Source organism: Telopea speciosissima, chromosome 4 (genome assembly GCF_018873765.1).
Source record: "Telopea speciosissima isolate NSW1024214 ecotype Mountain lineage chromosome 4, Tspe_v1, whole genome shotgun sequence".
NCBI lineage: Eukaryota > Viridiplantae > Streptophyta > Magnoliopsida > Proteales > Proteaceae > Telopea > Telopea speciosissima.
In genome coordinates this window covers 69,034,083-69,054,942 of record NC_057919.1, presented here as the reverse complement: position 1 = coordinate 69,054,942, position 20,860 = coordinate 69,034,083, and the positions used below count along the sequence as shown (strand labels likewise).

Genomic DNA, 20,860 nt, shown 5'->3' with positions numbered 1-20,860 from the left:
GGAAAGGAGTTTGACTACTAGCTTTGCCAGGCAAGGCGCAGGCGAGGCCCCTTTTTTTTTATTGCTTTCACGTTTTGTTTGTATTTAACTTATTAATTAATTGTCTAATCCCTGATTAATAGGATTTATTATTTATATAATGCTGTGACGTAACCATCATAGTTAACGGCATGTGACAGTAATCCTTGTATCCAATGAAATGACATCTCTCTGCCCTTGTGTCCCCTTGTGTCCGTCTTTACAATCCCGACAAGGATGGTATCTTTTCGTCATTATGCATGCTACGAAATTTCAGAGACTTTCTTGGTAGGGGTTTTATTTTTTTTGATGTCAATATCTCTGAACAATTGATTTTTATTTTTATTTTTTATTTTTTTGGGGGTAGAAGAGTTAAAGCACTCTACTTCCGCATTGGACTCCTTTGTAGCATGACAGGGAGTGCAATGCACATCTAACGGGCCATAATGCTTGGGCACATAGCCCAACATACCGCCTGTGTGTTGGATTGTAGGCCATCGGATGATGCGCTACAAACAATGTTGCAGGCCATCGGATGATGCATTACAAACCATGTCGCGCTACAAAGGACCCAAATCCCTCCACTTCCACTCACATAGATTTTTATATATAATTCATCTTTTTTCTTAAAAAATAAATATAAAAGTCCGATATCTCCACCAAACATTACCGCACTTTAAGGAATTGAAGAAAATAATTTTCTAATAAAGAGGCATGCGCCGAAATCCGTTGCCACTGTAGAAGTTCATTTCCACGTGCATAATTTGAATAAAATTTTCCTCCAGGGCCCATCAGTAGAATGGTAGAAGAGGTTTCATACTTTCATCTTTAAGCTCTTAATTTTTTTTTGTTTTTTTAAACATCTTATGGTCTGAATCACACGTTCACACCCCTATATCTATGGGTCGAAATTGCTGTCCCATCCAAACACCTTCGAGCCCCGTGGTGAAGGAAATTTCTTTTGCGGTGTGAACGGATCTGTCATTTATTTTATCTTCTAAACTTTTTGGTTTTTTTTTTTGGGTGCAAATGGCCCCGAAGGGCCATCTTCTAGACTTTTGATCCAGATCAACAATTCTTTTTCCTATTCGTTTTTTAATTATTTGACATAATCACAACACCCATTAGGCCACTACTACTAATCCCAATTCTCACATGGAGAGAAAAATAAAAACAAAAAACTATTTAGGGAGAAGGATAGGTACATGGGCCATAAGGATAAGGGAGTCACTTCAAAGGGAGAAGAGAGACACAATCAGCATTAGTTTGCACTTGATGAACCATATTCTCACCCACCAATAAAACAGAGACACATGGAAGAATCAAATCATTTGGTCCATTGCCAAATTGATACGATGACCTGACTGACCACTGCATAAGAATCGTAAAAAATGACCTAATCGACCTAGAGGGTAAAAGCTAGACAGATCAAGATTGGCAAGGAAGTAATGAAGACTGATTCGACCTTACAGGTCGGCCACCTAACAAATTCCAAAACTCACCAAAGTCGAATCGTGATGACAACTCAAAGGCTATATCCGACACAGGGAACAAGACAACGGATCGCCTCACAACTCACAAGGTTGACCTCAGAGTGTTAAGGCTGACCCTTACAGATCAACATCAAAACCAACCAAATCGACCTAACCACTAACTTAATCACACACCGGGATATTCGGATTGCCAGCTCAGCAAGCCCAAACGCTTGCCTGACAAGTTAGCGTTTAGCATTGTATCCTAACTAGGAAAGGACACTTCCCAAAGAGGAGGCCTTCTCCCAAAATGAATCCACAACGGATCTCCTACCATAACCAAAATACCTGTTAAATTGGGACTCTTGACAAATGCCTCACCCTCAGTTCTCCAAGCTATAAATAACCAGGTACACCCTAGGTAAAGGGATTCGACTCGTTCATTCCAAAACTCACTTGTTTGTTCGTTCTTCTGTGCAGGCCATATTTGGAGGAACCAACCGGATGATTCCAAGTTGAAACATGGCTACATCGACAATGTGCCTATTCTTTTCCCAAATATTTATTACCAAAAAGTTGGCTTACCTTGATTACTCATATAATTATGCCACATAGATAGATGATGTGGTGATTCCAATCGTTGGATATCATGGGAATGGTCTCATGTATACATTCTCATTCTAGATAATTTTATTTTTTATACCTATGACTCCAATATAGAAACTGAGGCCTTCCATTTGCACTAAATTTGTTATACCCGCACCCCGGGAGTATAATTAATTATTAATTCTTTCGTGTGACGTGTAGTTATCACCGCCACGTATGCCGGTGAGTTGTTCTCACGGTGGTCAAACCACTATATTGACCATAGTACGAGGTTGCTGTGGAAACTAGTCGGGACCACGGAGGTTGCACCTTGACGTGTCGAGGGTAAGTAGTTGACCAAATTTTATTGTGTGCTTCGCCCTCTCAAAGCCCTCGAAGTGTGGTCCAAAGGCCCCGACCTCTTATGGTGGGAACCACCTTCCTACTCGCATCGGAGGCAAGGTTATTGGTGCCTCCGACCCCGCATCCAATGTCGCTAACAAGGACCCTTGTGGGTGAGACCCGTGGCTAAGGTGCTATTGGTGCCTGCCATGTTTGACCCTACCCAAATAGACCCTAGGTTACACTTATGAGGCCTTATCCAAATAGGCCAATAAATGTGAAGTCTATATGAGAGAGAGGGTAAGACTATTCCTTAGTCTTTCTTTTTTCTTTCTCTTTTCCTAACCTAATCGTGAAAGGAGAGGAGAGCTTTGAAGAGAGGAGGAGAAGGAGGAGAAGGAAGGGAAGAAGAAGAAGGAAACGGCCGCTGGTTTGGAGCTTTAAAGAGGGCACCTCGTGTGTACCTCAAACCGGGTAAGCCAAGTGCCCTTTTCCCCCATTTTTCTCTCTTCCCCTTGCTCGTTTGAGCTTGGGTGGTTCGTTGGTTGCAGCCCCAAGATGGGGATTTCTTTTGAAACCCAAAGGGTTAGCTAGAGCCATGTGTAGTTTCCCTTGTAGAATGCTATCCCATTTTCATTACAATCCTATAAAGACCTCTATTTTGACCTCTTGCTTGAATCTATTTGATTCTAAAGCTTCAACCACCAAAGAAAACCCCAAATCTGGATTTTTGAGCTTTTGATCCTTTAAACCCCCTTAAATCTTTGAATGTTGGGTGTTTCTAAGACCCAAATAGACTCCAAGACACCCCTCCCTAGTCCCTTGAGGCTTAGAGAACCAAATGGGACAACCCCGGGCTTTTAAAGACCTTGAAATCACACTTGGGTTGCATCGGAGGCAAGACTGCGTGAGTCCGATGTTTGCCTCCGATGTGTCCCCGAGCCCTGCGGGGAAGGTCGGAGGCAAGGTCGGAGGCAGGCTCGCGAGTCCGACGTTGCCTCCGATGCAGTTTTTAAGGCTTATAACTTATGTAAACGGTGGGGTTTCTCTATGAGGCCTCCCTACACTCTCTCACACTCTTATTCACTTCCATAGGCGCCAACATATGTGCAATGGGGTGATTTTGAGCGGGAATCGTTGCGCTTATACAAACTCCATTTGAAGTAATTGGTGAGTGGGTTTGGGTGATTGTTTGAGCTTGTTTACTATTGCTTATTCATGCATTTATGAATTATATTGTGACATTATCATTCAAGCATGATTGCATATTTGCATTTATTCTTATTCGATGATGATGATTTGGATGATATGGATTTGTGTTGGGTTACGGTCGGGAAGATCCGCACCGGAACCCCGAATTACGTGGAATTGTATATTGCATCTCATTCTTGTCTGTATGCGCCGTGTTGTCTTGGTACCGGGTGTTAGATGGAATGGGACGTTGACACACCGGATGTACCTCTCAACACGATAGGATTCATGTAGTATATCCGTGGTTTAGGCTCGTTCCCTATGCTACGACCCTTACCAACAGGGGTTTAGGTGTTGGGTAGCGAGCACTGCGCCTGTGGAGAGTTAGAGAGGCCGAGGCCAGGGGTAGTAATGGTTATCGGGTCTCCGCCCGGGTGGTGATGACTACGACGGCGCGGGCTCCATAGTAATAATTGAGGTTGCATTGTGGTGAGAATGGAAGGATCCACAATGTCTTCCCGAGTTATTGCGAGCATATACCCATTGACTTAGCATTGTGTGTTAGGTGGTAAATGAATTAATAATAGCATGCACCATGGACTATTTGTGATTGTGTGATTGTGCATCCCCTTTTCTCTCTCACTAGCTCGGTGGAGCTAACCCCGTGTACACATTCTTTTAGATTTTGATGCGGATGATTCTTGTGGAGCCGAGACCGTGATCGAGGATCATGGCGATGGTTGCCCATGATGATTGTGCCTACAGGCTGTATTGATACTTGGGACTTGTTCCCTTCTTTTTTTTTTGGGGCCACGTGCCTTGTATAAATATTTATTATTATACTTGTTTTGGGGTAGTTATGCTATGGTCATTCGGGATATCCATCCAAACTATTTATGTATCACTTAGCCGTGTGAACATGAGGTAATTCATCAGAACGCTTCCGCTTATTTTATGATCGTTGGAAATGTAATATTCCTTTATCTTTCGCACTGATATTATTGTATTGTAATATTGGTTTATGACTGAGTTGGCCACCGCACGAGATCCTGGCGGTGAGGTGGGATGACGCGTGTCACCCCAATCATACCCTCGATATTGTATTTTATCCCTTGTCGGGATAGGGGTGTGACAACATGGTATCGGAGCATGATGCTCTGCACCGACCACAGTCTCGCGGACTCTTGATTTACTCTCCACAATTAGGTTCTAAACTAAAAATCTTCAAGAATATAAATGATTATGTGCAGACATAGGAGAAGACTGATTGTGGTGAAACAAAAACTTAGAAGATAATAGGTGACATGGAACTTAGGACTTGAACCTTAGGCTGTTAAGCTACAACTATGTAATTGCTTGGTTGAGTCTTAAGTAGGTCATAGATGGACAATTATATGCTATAATTCATAAACACTAATGAACCAATTATAACCAAGCATAATTATCAACAATGATTTAAACAAGAGAGAATTAAGCAAGTACATAAAGATATATATAAGATTAATTAGAAATGTCAAGTTGTTCCAAATCTTCCCAGAAGGCAACCATATCCTTCTTATTTCAATATTCATGATTTCATCCATTCCAACAAAAACATATGACTCCATCCTACTCAATCAAAAGATACCAATCTAAACACCATAATTGTTCCGGACTCTTTGCTTGGCATATCAATGCCTTTCCCAACTCGAATACAAGATCTCATCTGCTCCAACTCAAAACATTTGATTCTGTCATCTCGATTAAATATACAAGTCTACCATTTCTAAAAGTTCCCGATTGTTCATCCTAAGACAAGAACTATAAGAACTGATCCGGGATAACTTTAATTGTTGAGAGAAAGCTGAGCTAGACATTGCACCACCGCCACCATCGCGACCAAGAAAGCCATCGATGTCATCTACCCCTCTCTCGATACCCTCTAGGTGCCAAGTCTGATTGGAGAGTTGCTTCGTGACCTCATCGAAGCCATCCACCACTGCGAGTTCAGCCGCCTGATGGTCGTCGAATGTCAATACCTCCCACTTGATTAAGGTATAGGAATTCCTTCTAAGTGAACAATAGGTCCTTGCTCCTCCAATGGACACGTTGATAACACCAGCCAATTGTGCTGCAATGAAGGCTATAGGAACCCCCTTGACATATGAAACAACCCGATAGTTTTGTGTGCCGGTTCCGGTGTTCGATTTGCATAGAAATGGCAAATGAGTTTCAAGTAGTATGGATCGGGAAGGTTGAGAATGTTGGTCCACCCCAATGCCTCAAATCTCTGCCCCCCACCTTGTAAGCTCGAGATCATCCAACACTACATCCCGCCCTTCCATTATATTTTTGAAGCGGAAGTAGTCTCGATAAAGCTCTTGGTCCTCTATCTTTTGGAACCATAGTGGATCTAGGACGTTGGTGCAATTTGTTCTACGCATGCACGTCGTGTTCTTGGAGCCATTGATTGTTTTAACCCGGACCAAAAGCCAAGTAGATAGCAAATTAATATCTTGAATGCTAAGGCCTAAGTAGATGATCAATGTAAGGTTATGGGGTTTAAAACCTAGCCTTTGATTCTTTTCCCAAGGCAATTAAGTTACAACAGGATTCTTAGGCTAGAAATTTCGATTTTTTTTTTTATCAAATTGTGATCTAAGAAGTTGGGGAAAAAGGGAATGCATGGCCACTATGTGAATGCAATCATACATGATAGAGGTTAATGGCCATTTTATGCCTAGAAAGTAATATTTTATACAAAACAGTGGGTTCAAGCAAGAAATAGGTTTATTCAATCATGGAGCATGCCTTGAACTTCAAAGAAAATTTTCAGATTTTGTGGTTGGAAGTTTGAATCTTGGAAAACAAATAAATATGATTTGTGACAACTCGGAGAATGTAAGCTAAGCCCTATCTAGTAAGACCGAATCAAATATGGCAAAAGAGAAGAGGAAAGATTATAAGGATTTTATCAACAATCATGTATACAAGGAAATATGTTTGAAGATAAGACAATGTGATAATTTTCTATGAGATTTTATGGCATGTAAAAGAATTAGATTTGAACTTGGAGAGTTTTCCCAAAATATTGTGAATTGATAACTTTACCACAATCAAAACTGAACATAATCCTAGTAAAATTCAACTAGACTTGACAAACATAGCAATCTCTAAAATGCTTGCAAAGACTTGAAAATTTATAAAAGATGCAATAATCAAACAAAGATCCAACAACTTAGTGTCATCGATCAAATAGGACTTGATTTACACCTAAAAACCCTAGTTTCGCCAATCGGTTTGGTATGAATTTGGTGTACATGGCCATGGGATTACAAGCAAAATCAAGACATGATCACAACTTGAGATGATTCATCCCAAATCCAAGAAAGAGAAAGTAGGAATGAGAAGAAAGTCATATCATGAACAAGTAAGAGTTGAACCTTGAGGCTTAAGATTACAAGAAAACCACCTAAGGGGAGCTTGAGCGAAAGTCCTCAGTAGAGCTTTTTCTCCTGCGGTTATGTCCTTTTCTTTGGAGCCAAAAATGCGTTTTAAAACTCGTGGCTCTGTTTTGTTAAAATTCTACGAACAAGCGAACGAACGGATCCACTTGTTGTGAATCCGCTCCGCACAAAACTCGAAATTATCATTTTAAAATCGTGCGGATCAACGAACGGATCCACACTCATGCGTCTCGTCCGTAGATCCGCTTGACTTCAACTCTCTGCCTTTGAGACTTCGAGACCGGACGAATGAACGGATTTGCATTCCACATCCGCCCGTTAATCCGCTCTACCTATTTTCACGGAGGAACCACGAACGCACCGGAGGCTTGCGTCGCTTGTGAGTCCACCCGATTTCTTTTAAGATTTTGAGCCTATTTTGGAGACCTTTTGACCACACCTATATGTGATGATCTTGTGCCTATACCCTAGATCGGACACCCTGTTGTGTGACCCATTTGTGGGGACCACATGAGTCTAGTTAATACCTAAAAATTGAAAGAGGTTAGGACTTGTACTGATCGGCACTAATAAGAACTAGCAGGCATTGGTAACGTGTGACTCCTCTCTTACCTAAAAGGAGAAGAGTTACCCTTGAGGATGAAGATCCTTAGACCCTATGAATGTAAGGACTCAAACCTTATGGATAGGAAACCTAAATCTATGCGGGTAGAGACCCTTAAGGGGGTGCGTAGAATCTAAACCCGTGGGTAGGTACTAGGAAAGGAAAGGAAAGTAATAGGTGGTTTGGGTGTTTATTTGAGTAAGCCATGAAGGTCACGTGTATTTGGAAGTCACTCATAACACCTCAAGCTAGTGATGACTCTATTTGGACTTTACTTGGTCCATCCAAACCTTGTTTAGACTCATAGAGAAAGTCCTACACCGTGATTTGACTTTCCAAAGAAAGGACTTAGCGAACCGTACTGAGAACTTCTTGTTCGGTGGATTGACCTAGATGATGATATGTCCATAGGAATTTGAATGTAATTATTGAATCTATGCCTACATATTGGTGTGATATATATATATAGATATCCCTTAGAACCTTGGACTTGTGTGACTAGAGTGATTCTCGGTACTATAAGTATGACTTACCTCGACCTTCTTTGTGAAACTAGTTGGACCCCGACCTTGGTTGACCAAACCTTAGGGCAATGAATAATGAATTTAATGACCGAGTAGGTTAATTTATTGAGACCTGCTTGAAGAGTTGACTTGGACCAAAACTATTGAAGGGTTATTGGTTCTCGAAAGAGGGCTGATGTGGACTCTTCCTGTGGGATAACGCGTAGTAGGTTTAAAGGTTGTGAAAGCTGAAACTCGGGGATGTAACAAGACCTTCTCCAACGCCAGAGATATGAATGGGGTAATGGATCACCAAATGCGTTCCCTCCGTCTTGGGAGTGAACAATAGGAGATTCCATCAATATTCTAAATCATTCTAAAGTTGGGTTAGGTAATGAGACAACCAGGATGTGAAAGCCTTCGAGATGTAAACCCTATGTTGGGTCATGGACGAGGTTAAATCCTGTAACCCAAGAATGACCAGAGTAGTGAAGGCTAGAGTGGTATCACCTGTCCGGAAGATCTAGGGAACCTTTGTTCCTTGAGACTTAACTTAGTAGTTGGAATCCTGTTTTTCTAGGGTTATTGTGAACCACACCCCGTGGTAATGTGACCCTGTAAGGAAAAGAGAATTGTGGAACCCGACTTGCGGTGACATGTAGGCACCCTCATCTTGACCCGACCTTTGACTTAGTTTAAGATGTGGGTGACTTGGGATGTTGTTATCCAACAGCCCTTATCACTTGAGACCCTAGGCGCCTCAAATTTCGGGACGAAATTTCTTGTAAGGTGGGGAGAATGTTATACCCGCACTCAGGGAGTATAATTAATTATTAATTCTTCCCGTGACGTGTAGTTATCACCGCCACGTATGCCGGTGAGTTGTTCTCACCGGTGGTCAAACCCACTATATTGACCATAGTACGAGGTTGCCTGTGGAAACTAGTCGGGACCACGGAGGTTGCACCTTGACGTGTCGGGGGTAAGTAGTTGACCAAATTTTATTGTGTGCTTACTGCCCTCTCAAAGCCCTCGAAGTGTGGTCCAAAGGCCCTGACCTCTTATGGTGGGAACCACCTTCCTACTCGCATCGGAGGCAAGGTTATTGGCTGCCTCCGACCACCGCATCCAATGCGCTAACAAGGACCCTTGTGGGTGAGACCACCGTGGCTAAGGTGCTATTGGTGCCCCGCCATGTTTGACCCTACCCAAATAGACCCTAGGTTACACTTATGAGGCCTTATCCAAATAGGCCAATAAATGTGAAGTCTATATGAGAGAGAGGGGTAAGACTATTCCTTAGTCTTTCTTTTTCTTTCTCTTTCCTAACCTAATCGTGAAAGGAGAGGAGAGCTTTGAAGAGAGGAGGAGAAGGAGGAGAAGGAAGGGAAGAAGAAGAAGGAAACGGCTCATTGGGTTTGGAGCTTTAAAGAGGGCACCTCGTGTGTACCTCAAACCGGTAAGCCAAGTGCCCTTTTCCCCCATTTTCTCTCTTCCCCTTGCTCGTTTGAGCTTGGGTGGTTCGTTGGTTGCAGCCCCAAGATGGGGATTTCTTTTTGAAACCCAAAGGGTTAGCTAGAGCCATGTGTAGTTTCCCCTTGTAGGATGCTATCCCATTTTCATTACAATCCTATAAAGACCTCTATTTTGACCTCTTCTTGAATCTATTTGATTCTAAAGCTTCAACCACCAAAGAAAACCCCAAATCTGGATTTTGAGCTTTTGATCCTTTAAACCCCCTTAAATCTTTGAATGTTGGGTGTTTCTAAGACCCAAATAGACTCAAGACACCCCTCCCTAGTCCCTTGAGGCTTAGAGAACCAAATGGGACAACCACAGGCTTTTAAAGACCTTGAAATCACACTTGGGTTGCATCGGAGGCAAGACTGCGTGAGTCCGATGTTTGCTTCCGGTGTGTCCTGAGCTGCAGGAAGGTCGGAGGCAAGGTCGGAGGCAGGCTCTTGAGTCCGACGTTGCCTCCGATGCAGTTTTAAGGCTTATAACTTATGTAAGCGGTGGGGTTTCTCTATGAGGCCTCCTCTACACTCTCTCACACTCTTATTCACTTCCATAGGCGCCAACATATGTGCAATGGGGTGATTTTGAGCGGGAATCGTTGCGCTTATACAAACTCCATTTGAAGTAATTGGTGAGTGGGTTTGGGTGACTGTTTGAGCTTGTTTACTATTGCTTATTCATGCATTTATGAATTATATTGTGACATTATCATTCAAGCATGATTGCATATTTGCATTTATTCTTATTCGATGATGATGATTTGGATGATATGGATTTGTGTTGGGTTACGGTCTTGGAAATCGGCACCGGAACCCCGACACGTGGAATTGTATATTGCATCTCATTCTTGTCTGTATCGCCGTGTTGTCTTGGTACCGGTGTTAGATGGAATGGGGCGTTGACACACCGGATGTACCTCTCAACACGATAGGATTCATGTAGTATATCTCGTGGTTAGGCTCGTTCCCTATGCTACGACCCTTACCAACAGGGGTTTAGGTGTTGGGTAGCGAGCACCTTGCTCTGTGGAGAGTTAGAGAGGCCAGGCCGGGGTAGTAATGGTTATCGGGGGTCCCCTGCGGGTGGTGATGACTACGACCGGCGCGGGCTCCATAGTAATAATTGAGGTTGCATTGTGGTGAGAATGGAAGGATCCACAATGTCTTCCCGAGTTATTGCGAAGCATATACCCATTGACTTAGCATTGTGTGTTAGGTGGTAAATGAATTAATAATAGCATGCACCATGGACTATTTGTGATTGTGTGATTGTGCATCCCCTTTTCTCTCTCACTAGCTCGGTGGAGCTAACCCCGTGTACACATTCTTTTTAGATTTTGATGCGAGATGATTACTTGTGGAGCCAGAGACGTGATCGAGGATCATGGCGATGGTTGCCCATGATGATTATGCCTACGGGCTGTATTGATACTTGGGACTTGTTCCCTTCTTTTTTTTTTTTGGGGCCACGTGCCTTGTATAAATATTTATTATTATACTTGTTTTGGGGTAGTTATGCTATGGTCATTCGGGATATCCATCCAAACTATTTATGTATCACTTAGCCGTGTGAACATGAGGTAACTCATCAGAACGCTTCCGCTTATTTTATGATCGTTGGAAATGTAATATTCCTTTATCTTTCGCACTCGATATTATTGTATTGTAATATTGGTTTATGACTGTGAGTTGGCCATGCATCGAGATCCTCGGCGGTGAGGTGGGATGACGCCGCGTGTCACCCCAATCATACCCCGATATTGTATTTTATCCCTTGTCGGGATAGGGGTGTGACAAAATTTCTCTGCAAATCCAGAGGAAGTTAAAGAAGGTTAAGAGAAGGAGAAGAGAGAAAATATGGTTTTTTTTTTTTTTGTCTGGTAACTAAAAACGTGGTGTGTTGGTCATCAACTCCAGTAGGGTTGGAAATGGCAAGTTTGAAGGAAAGATCATCTCTTAAGTAGTCTCAATTAAGTTTAAATAAACAAATACAAAATGCACTTACCATATCGCACCAATGGTCAGAAAAACCCCAGAAATTTCATAATACTATGAAGAATACCTCATTCAAGACGATCAGGTTTTAGACATGTCAAGTTTAATAGTCAGCCATCACTATTTCCCTTTGCAATGCCTACATGATAGTAAGGTTGATGTCAATTGAAGAATATCATTAACAGAGTTTAGCTCGTCTCCAGGGAGCCCGGCACGCCTAGGGTGTTGCCAATCGTTGGACTATGCGGCACACATCCCTAGGCATGCACTGAGATGTGTGCAGTACAATTTAACCGTTGGATACCCCCTGGCAGCACCCTAGGCGCCGAGTTCCCTGGAGACGATCCCGATCCTCATTAACAAGGGGAACCAAATGCTTGGAGGTTGTTTTGTTGCTGCTCTGTAGGAACTGTATAGCTTCCAAGTTGTGTGATTCCACCTCCAGAAGCTGAATCCCTTCCAATCTTTTTTCAATCTAATACCATGGTCCATGCTTACTTTATTTACACATTACTTGACTTTAACCTGTTGTTGTCTAAAAAAGTCATGTCGGACCTCATCCATTAGAGGTGGGATGATGCTAAGCTCTCTTAAGTAGAATGTTGAAAGTGGAAAGATATGTAATTAATCCAAAAGGGGAAAATTTCTATCACTTCCCTGGACTTATCCTATATTTACTCGAACATCCCTTGTCAGAAGTTTCACCTGTGATCCCTAAAATCTATTATTGGGTCAGGATTTGTAGGGTTAGTGGGGGTGGTCCCTGGTTGCAACAGGGGTAGGTGGGAGCTCAGTCAAAAGATGAGGGGGATGGTTCTCGTAACTAAGATTCTACAGAGAAGGAAAGAAAGAGAGGAGGAGAAGAAGAAGAAGGAATTAAAAAATATATAAAAAGGGAAAAAAATCTTTACTTGGTGGTGTTTCCTATGCTCTCTCATGGAGCATTGTGAGATGATGTCTGTGCCTCTTGAGTAGATACTCAAGCATGCTCAACCATTGGCCTAGATACTTGTGTAGAGACCATGCAGCCAAGTAGCGATCTCTTGTCCAAAACATCTAGGAGAGAGAAGTAGAGGTAACAAAATAAGATAATTATAAAGAAAAACTAAGGGTTATGTGTCAAAGAAACACTTAGTGTTTGAGATTTTGAGTAGAGATGTAAACGGATCAAATACGGATCGAATGTAATCAGATCTGAAAATTCTCTGCTTGGATATGGATAAGGATGAAAATCAAATTCAAAATTTTGATTATCCATTCACATCCCTGACTTCTATAACCCGAACCACCCAGAACGGTCCCTTTTGACACCCTTGTCCACTACCACCCTCAACAAATGCCAAACCCAACACTACTCAGTATAATGATGAGCCTTTACCTAAAAAACTAATAGAAAAAATATAAGACAGATATTATTTGATGAGACTGCTTAATCAGGGCCTACAGGAGGCAAGTTGTTTAAGGGATGGACCTCAAATCTTTTGTTAACCAAATCCTCCACTAAACCCATTAAGGCACATGTAAAACTATGATAATGTGAACCCACAATTTCCTTGGTACCTATCCAATAGTTTAAACCTTACACCCCAATCAATCACATGTCCATCTCATTGGGCTTTTTTTTGGTTTTACAGCCTGGATCTTTGAAAGAAATCTTAGAATCTAAAACCATTGTGAGAGAGCTTGAAAATGCATAGCTATTAATATAAAGGGAAGTAGTTTTCTGTCCGGGAGTATGGCGTACGATAGCATTCCCATGTGTTTATCTCTCTCCTCCTCAAAATAAGGGGGCATAGGTGTCTTTTCATATTGGTAGGAGAGAGATATGATAGACTCATGAGAGTGTTGGCATAAACCATACTCCCATATCTTATAGGAAGGATTCTCAGACTAAGCAACATAGGGGGAAGCGCATAGCAAGGTCATTTGGATACCTGCACTAGCAGCTCAATGAACCCATTAAAACTTGACAATAGAGAGAGAGAGAGAGAGAGAGAGGGATACCTGCAACTCATCTTCCCCATATCGATTTTTGTCAGTTCACCCCTTCATTTTAACACTGTTAGACCTAGACTAACAGAATGGGGGAATATGTCAACTGTTAAGAACCTTAGGGGGGTACACAGCATTTTTGAAAACTGAAGGATTTTTTCATAATTACGTCAAACCTCAAGGGGGGTAAGTGAAAAAAACCCTCTTTTTTATTTGCAAGGGCAATTCTATCAGTTCACATGATATTTTTAACGTTGTTACTCATGAACTGACGGAATGAGTGTATTTGCTAACGTTTGTAAACCTAGGGGGTTACGTAGAATTATCCAAAACTGGGGGATAAAATTATACTTTCGTTAAACCTCAAGGGTGATATATATAAATTACCCAAAAAAAAATGAATTAAACACAATATTGAAAGAAAGAAGAAAAAAAAATTGACACAACTACAATATCTAGAAATACAACAAATACAGCAAGTAACTGCAAGCTATACAACAGACAATAGGCATGGACATGCTCTAAATATAACATTTCTCTGAAGTCTTCATTTATAGTACTTCTCTACTACTCTATGTCTCTATCGGAGGGGGAAATGAGATGTTGGTGGTGTTCCAATCCTTCCTCCAGTCCTTCTAATCTATTATTCTTCGATGCTTTGGAATTTCTGTACATCATGTAGAGCACTAGCTGAGCTGTTCCAAGTAAACATCCAATCCCATTTGGTACCTGTTTAATTAATTTCACAGAAACATTAATCCATCACTTTCTCTGCATCTGCAATTGATCGATCATGCTTTGTTAATCTTTTGAGATGTAATAAAACTCAGTTTTAGTTCCTTCTTGTCTCTCTTCTATTTTGACTAACAAGGGATTTATTTCCTTTGTGGACAAAAGAAGGAAACAAAGATTTGCTTGAAAGGGTGTCAATAAATTCAATGGGTTTTTTTTTTTTTCTTTGGAATTTGAGGTGTCTGGCCTTTGGCCAACAAATTCCCCTAGGGCTCGTAGAGGATTCAAATTGCTTATTGCATTTAATACATATTTTTTTTAATAAAGGAAAACCTTTCATTTCACATGTATTAGAATTTTTCAAAATATTGATGTGGACTTTTAGTCCCACATCGGCTATGAAAGGAAAACTCATTGGGTTTATATGTGTTAGTAGTTAGTAGTTATTATTATCACATGTAATGCTAGAAGAGATTGTACGGTGCACTTGCGAGTGAGAACGGTAACCGTCCGAACGCGTACGCGTGTGCATGCACGAGGCACAATGTGGCACTTTGATGGCGTACTTTGCACTTCGCACCGGGATCGACGGTGTCTGATCAAAGGGTGCTTAGGATCGATCCAACCGTTGGATCGGTGGCTGATCAAAGAGGGAGTGCAACCCTTGGTTTAACATTGACCCCAAGAGTTGCAGCCCATCCGAATAGGCCTTGTGGGCCTATAAATGGACCACGAATTCTCTCACCCATATATCAAAAAAATCTCTGATAGCTTCACAAAGGTTACTGTCTCTCGCAACCAGATAATGATCCGCTTGATTTATCTTGGGAGGCAGGTTTGTTGCAACCCTTTGCAGAAATAAGAGGGTGTAAATACTGTCTTAAGGACAGAACGATTTCGTTCGACTCAGGCCATATTTCTATCCTCTCTTTTTTTGTTACAGATTTCTAACAACATGTGTTCAGAAAACGTGCAAACAATATGAATTCTTGAAAACGAGGTAATAGTAGTCACTTTCAAATAAATTTTAAAATTCTCTTTTATCTTGTCTTGAAGAACTTTTAGAAATAAAATAAAAGATGATCAATAAAAGGTCACATATTCTAAATTCATCTATAGAAATGTTATTGAGACAATCAAATTCATTACTCATACAATGTGATGCATTCCCTCCCTTTGAAGTTTGAAGTGCACCGCTATTATTGTAAGACACACTCTAAAAGAAGGAATCGAACTCAAATCCTTGAATCAATCAGCTCTCAAATGATTTCTATACACTATAGACCATAGTTTTTTGGTGTCCTCATATATGTTTCCTAGTCTAGCTTATGATGTTGTTTAGTTATGCAGGATTGTGATTCTCTACTGCCCACTGACCGTCCTGCCTGTGTGTTTCCTCACAAAAGCAAGGGCACAATGACCACCCTATTCCACCAGGGCAGGGCGTTCGGGCAGTGGGTAGAGTGATCATTGCGTCCCTCCTCACACAGGCAGGACGAGCAAGCGACAGTAGAAAATCCAAATTGCTTATCACATCGTTTTTTATTGGGATTTGAGAGGAAATTCTTTTTTTCCCTTGACCAACCGATACACTTGGTAGATAAGTTTGAAGTGTTTGGCTTTTAATGAAACTTCTCTTCAACAAGACAACAACCCTCCTCGTCTTTACCACTTACCTAAAATTTTTCACTAATCCTTTCCCCTTGGTCCCCCTTTTTCCAAAGTTTTGTTATATTTAAGTAGGACCCATTAGAGATTTTCTTCAATTATGAGACCTGACCCTCCTTTTAATTGGATCGAGAAAGATATTTTTAACTTTATGCAATGATAATAAGAATGAGAGAGACTGATGAAGCGCAATCACAATCATAAAGGTACATCAGCAATGATGAAGAGACTTCATAATTACGTGTGAAGGCAAACTTGATGATTTGGGAAAATCCCAAGCAGAGAAATCCAAAAGAATGACATCCTTTTACATCTGTTTGACAATGGATACACATGGACTGCCATTTTTTTAAGTGATCTTGTCGGGCCCTTAGGGATTTTATTTTATTTTATTTTATGGTGGAACTGGGATGCACAATGCCGACAAGATTATGAAACAATTCTTAAAGGAGAAAAGTTCTCTACTCTACCGATCAAACATGATCTGGAGCGATCATTAGGTTCTGGTACGAGTACCATTCTTCTACGATTTGAGCTGCAAAGATAGAATCCAAGAATAGATAGAATCCAAGAGTTGTTGGTCTCATTCTTGGATTCCATCTGCGCGGCTTGACTCAGGTCCGTATGAGATACAAAATCTGATCTAGCCTCAAGTGTTGCATAGATTAATGAATCAGGATCAGGTTCTCATCTAGGGACCATGGGGACAGATCTGGACCCTCCATGGTGTGTGAGATTGACCTCTGGTGTGTAGGACCCACAAGCCATGTGTTATTGGTGAAGCTTGATCTCAGTCTAGAAAGTGTTGTGGTGATTCTTTGGCGGGTCGTTTTGCCTTTGAAACTCACTAGAATGACCAAAAAGTGTATACAAGAGCGTCATAGTTTTGATTTGATATGTATTTCGATCTATTTCAGTTCAGGTTCGAACCGGATGGATTTCAGGGGGAGGGGTGGGGTTAGTGTTTTCTTACATAATTTATATAATTTTGTTACCACTTTAAGAGATGTGTGAGAGGGTTTTGTATTTTGCTTCATAGATTAGTGGATTCGTACTATCGCTCGGCCGTGGACGTAGCCTTCCTTCTTAGGGGTAAACCATGTAAATCTTGTCTTGTGCTTGTGTATTCTCTTTTACTTTGCAATTTCTTCTACAAAATCGCCATTTTGGGCATTGGTTTTTTCACCATGCATCCCCGAATGGGCCTGATCCAAACTTTATGCTAATACCTCATTGTGTATATTTCTCTTCTTCTCCCCTCTAAGAAACGACACATTTGTCCCTCGTTGTAGAAGGGGAAAGATATAAACCCAGGGAGCTGGCGCAAGCGTCATCCACCTGTCCAAGCACCTAATGGTCTAAATGGACACTTAGTCACATAGAGTGAGGAGTAGTTGCGTGTTTGTTTAACCTCTAACCCTTTTTTAAGTCCTAATCTATGAGAATTTTAATAGTAGTTTGCATTTAATTTGAATGTATTAGGCTATTGGTAACGTGCGCAACAATCTAGCCAAATTCTGATCGATGGATTCGGGGATTATGTTTTTTTTTTTTTTTTGGTAACAGAGAAGTTATGTTCAACTTCATCCATGTATAATTCATGGTGATCTTAATACAGTTTCTCAATATTTTTACCCAGGAAAAAAAAAAAAGAATTGTAATAGTAGTTTGCATTTATTTTGATTGTAGAAAGGTAAAAAAGTTAGAGAACTTACTCCAAGAAAATAGTCTCCAACAAGAAGTGCATAGAAGGCCCAAATCCCTCCATTCAAGAATAGGAAGAATGATAGAAAGAAAGGCATATACTCCACACTCTTCATCGTCACCACTGTTTTCTGTAATATATATTTATTTCCATATAAATATAAGCTCAGATATTATTTAATTTTCTAACACATGAAACCACACATCAAATTCAATATTAATGGATAACATATATTAATTAATATATATATATAAGAGAGAAGCTAGGCTAGCTTCATAAATTATATAGCTAATTAATTTTGACTTTAATCAAGAGATTAGTATAAGATTTGCAATCCTATACTTTTATAATCATTTAAATTATTTGTTTTAGGGATGTAGCAGAGGAGGCAGATAGGGTTGGGCCCTAAAACCCTGGTTTTAATATTTCCACAACCAACTTCTAATTCTCAGGATGACTTTGTACCAACTTCTAATGGTAGTTGGTAAAAAGTCATCGTTATATTACTCGTTAAGTTGACCGTTTCCACTCTTACAAGTCCAACATAACGACTAGGCCACATCCACCTAATAATTATTTGCTATTGTGGCAACCCATTAGATTACTAGAGTCTGACCATATGTAGTTTTCAATTTTTTATCCCCTTAGAAGTTTCTCCTATTTGTGAGATATTGGGATTTATAGAGTTATAGTCATACATCAATTTGCTACTCTAATATTTGTTGGGATTCCATGCAGAAGATGGAAATAATATTCTCACATTAGATGTGAGTAGTCCAATGTCAAGACTTATAACTACTTCGACACCCTCTTTTTAACGGATATCTGGACGAGTTTTACCCAAATCCCCAACAAGAAATATTAGAGGCAAGGTTGTGGTGAAACCATCGGTGCACCTCCGAAAATGAAAATGAGTAAGATCTTGGTTGCTCCCAGATGTGAATAGCCTAATGTGGAGACTTTTTAGGAACTGGCATGAGACACTCTTTCCTTAATGGCTAGCTTTTAAGAATGAGTTTTACAGTTCTACCCAGGTCCTTAGGCCTTGTTTGTTTGATGAGGACTTAAGTGGGGTGGGAGAATTGGGGTGAGAAAGTGCTGATATGGTATTTCAATATACAGAAAACAAAGGATGACTTCGATTACTATTCATGAGAAAAGTAAAAATCCTGGATTTGGATCCTCTATGCCTAGGGTTGAGTGGTCATCATGTTGCGCTCAACTCACAGGTAGTCACATAGATTGGATGCAAATCCAATGGTTGATAGATGGTGTCCTAACATTTTTAAAAATTTGAATGGTAATTTTGAATTTTGAATTGAGCTCATCTACCAATCATTGGATTTGCATCAAATCCACGTGGCGGCCTATGAGTTGAGTGCAGCACGATGGCCGTTCAACCCCAAGCCGCAGAGGATCCAAATCCAAAAACTTCACCCATTTTCCAACCTACTACACTATAGGACACAGTCCCACAACAATCCCACCCCATATTCCCCATCAAACAAACGGGGCCTAAGAGTTCTTATGAAGTAAAAAAAGAGCACTACCTCATGACGTACAAAGTCTAGCACCTCATGAGATTAATGGAGTTTTATTTTAGGAGGAAATTAAAGAATTACGTTAAGAACGTCACTGCTTAGCTTACCATGGCTACCAGAGGTGATCCATACATGATTATGTTTAGACCTGCACATACAAATCCTAGTACATCAATCCTCGTATCTCCTTCCAATGCCAAGCGAGTACCAAGAACCATTGCTGCCAGAAATCCCCCATCCAATACCACAAGAAGAACCGCTGTCTTTGCCTGAAATTAACAAAAACAAACAGTGTAGTAGATGACAACCTATGAAGATCATATAAATGATAGGGGCACTGTATTCTCGGTGGGTCGCAGGGGCCATGCCACGTGCGTCAGCCAATGAGAGCGTATGCGGTGGCATAAAAGGGAGGCGGAATTTCCACCATACATGGGGGGCATGGCAGTCATTCCGACCCCTGTTGTGCGTGGGTGTGGCCCCTGCATCCCACGCAGAAAAAATTCTTCCTAAATAACCCCTAGGGGCAGTGCAGTTGGCAGAGGATGACACCTAAGGAAGCTGAAGGTTTTGAGTTCGACTCCGCCTCCCCCCTTGGGGTCACCCGCCCGAGAGGAAACTCCCTAGTGAATATGGGGACCCCAGTATCTCCCGGTTAGACACCTCTAGTTCCAAAAAAGAAAAAAAAAAAAGGTTCTCCCTAAATGATAATATATAGTGATGGTGATTAGGGTTAATTACCTTCATCTTTGCAGGTGCAAATATAAGGAATAAGACAACATAAATGGCTTCCACAAGAACACCAAAACCATTGACAGTGGCAACAAGATAACTACCAGGTCTGATGATTCCATAGTAAGTCCAAAGACCAGAGCTGAGCAAAGTGCAGATATAAGGAATGCTTTCAAACTCCTCTGTAGATCTGTTCTTTACTATTCTTACAAAAGTCCTTCTGTTTCCACATATATTAATTAACAACTTAATTAATTAGTTCTTAACTTCTCATATTAAAAACCCAGATGAACTAAGAATGAGAGAGAAAGAAATAACAACTTACATGGGAGAAAGGAAGACTAGAACAGAAATTATGTTGCCTACTACTCCAATATAGAAACTTAGGCCTTCCATTTGCACTGAATTTCTCTGCAAATACAGAGGAAGTTAAAAGAAGGTTAAGACAGAGGAGAAGAGAGAAGGATTCTTAGTCTCAATTACGTATAAATAATCGATTAAATACAAATTATTTAGGAGTGGAAGGAAAGAGTGAAATCGCTTTATCTTCCAAGGGAAGGAGTTTGACTATTAGCTAGCTTTGCCAGGCAAGGCCTTGATTGCTTTCACGTTTTGTTTCTATTTAAACTATTAATTAATTTTCTCAGCCCTTTAACGGGTGGATTTATTATTTATATGGGAAAAAATTCTCTGTCCGGGAGTACGGCCTACGCCAGCACTCCCATGAGTCTATCTCTGTCCTCCCCATGTGAAAAGACATCTATGCCCCCTTTGTTTTGAGGAGGAGAGAGATAGACACATGGGAATGCTAACGTAG

At 40.9% G+C, this 20,860-nt stretch overlaps 1 protein-coding gene across 1 annotated transcript; it reads right to left on the bottom strand.

Moving 5' to 3' along the window:
- Positions 1-14,232: 14,232 nt before the first annotated feature.
- Positions 14,233-20,503, bottom strand: LOC122659594 (bidirectional sugar transporter SWEET16-like). Its single transcript, XM_043854694.1, has 5 exons — positions 20,369-20,503; positions 20,053-20,263; positions 19,419-19,580; positions 17,781-17,900; positions 14,233-14,394 (listed from the first exon to the last, which is right to left on the bottom strand). The coding sequence occupies exons 1-5, from the start codon at positions 20,437-20,439 to the stop codon at positions 14,233-14,235; spliced, it is 726 nt and encodes a 241-aa protein (XP_043710629.1). The 5' UTR covers positions 20,440-20,503.
- Between the last annotated feature and the right edge of the window lie 357 nt (positions 20,504-20,860).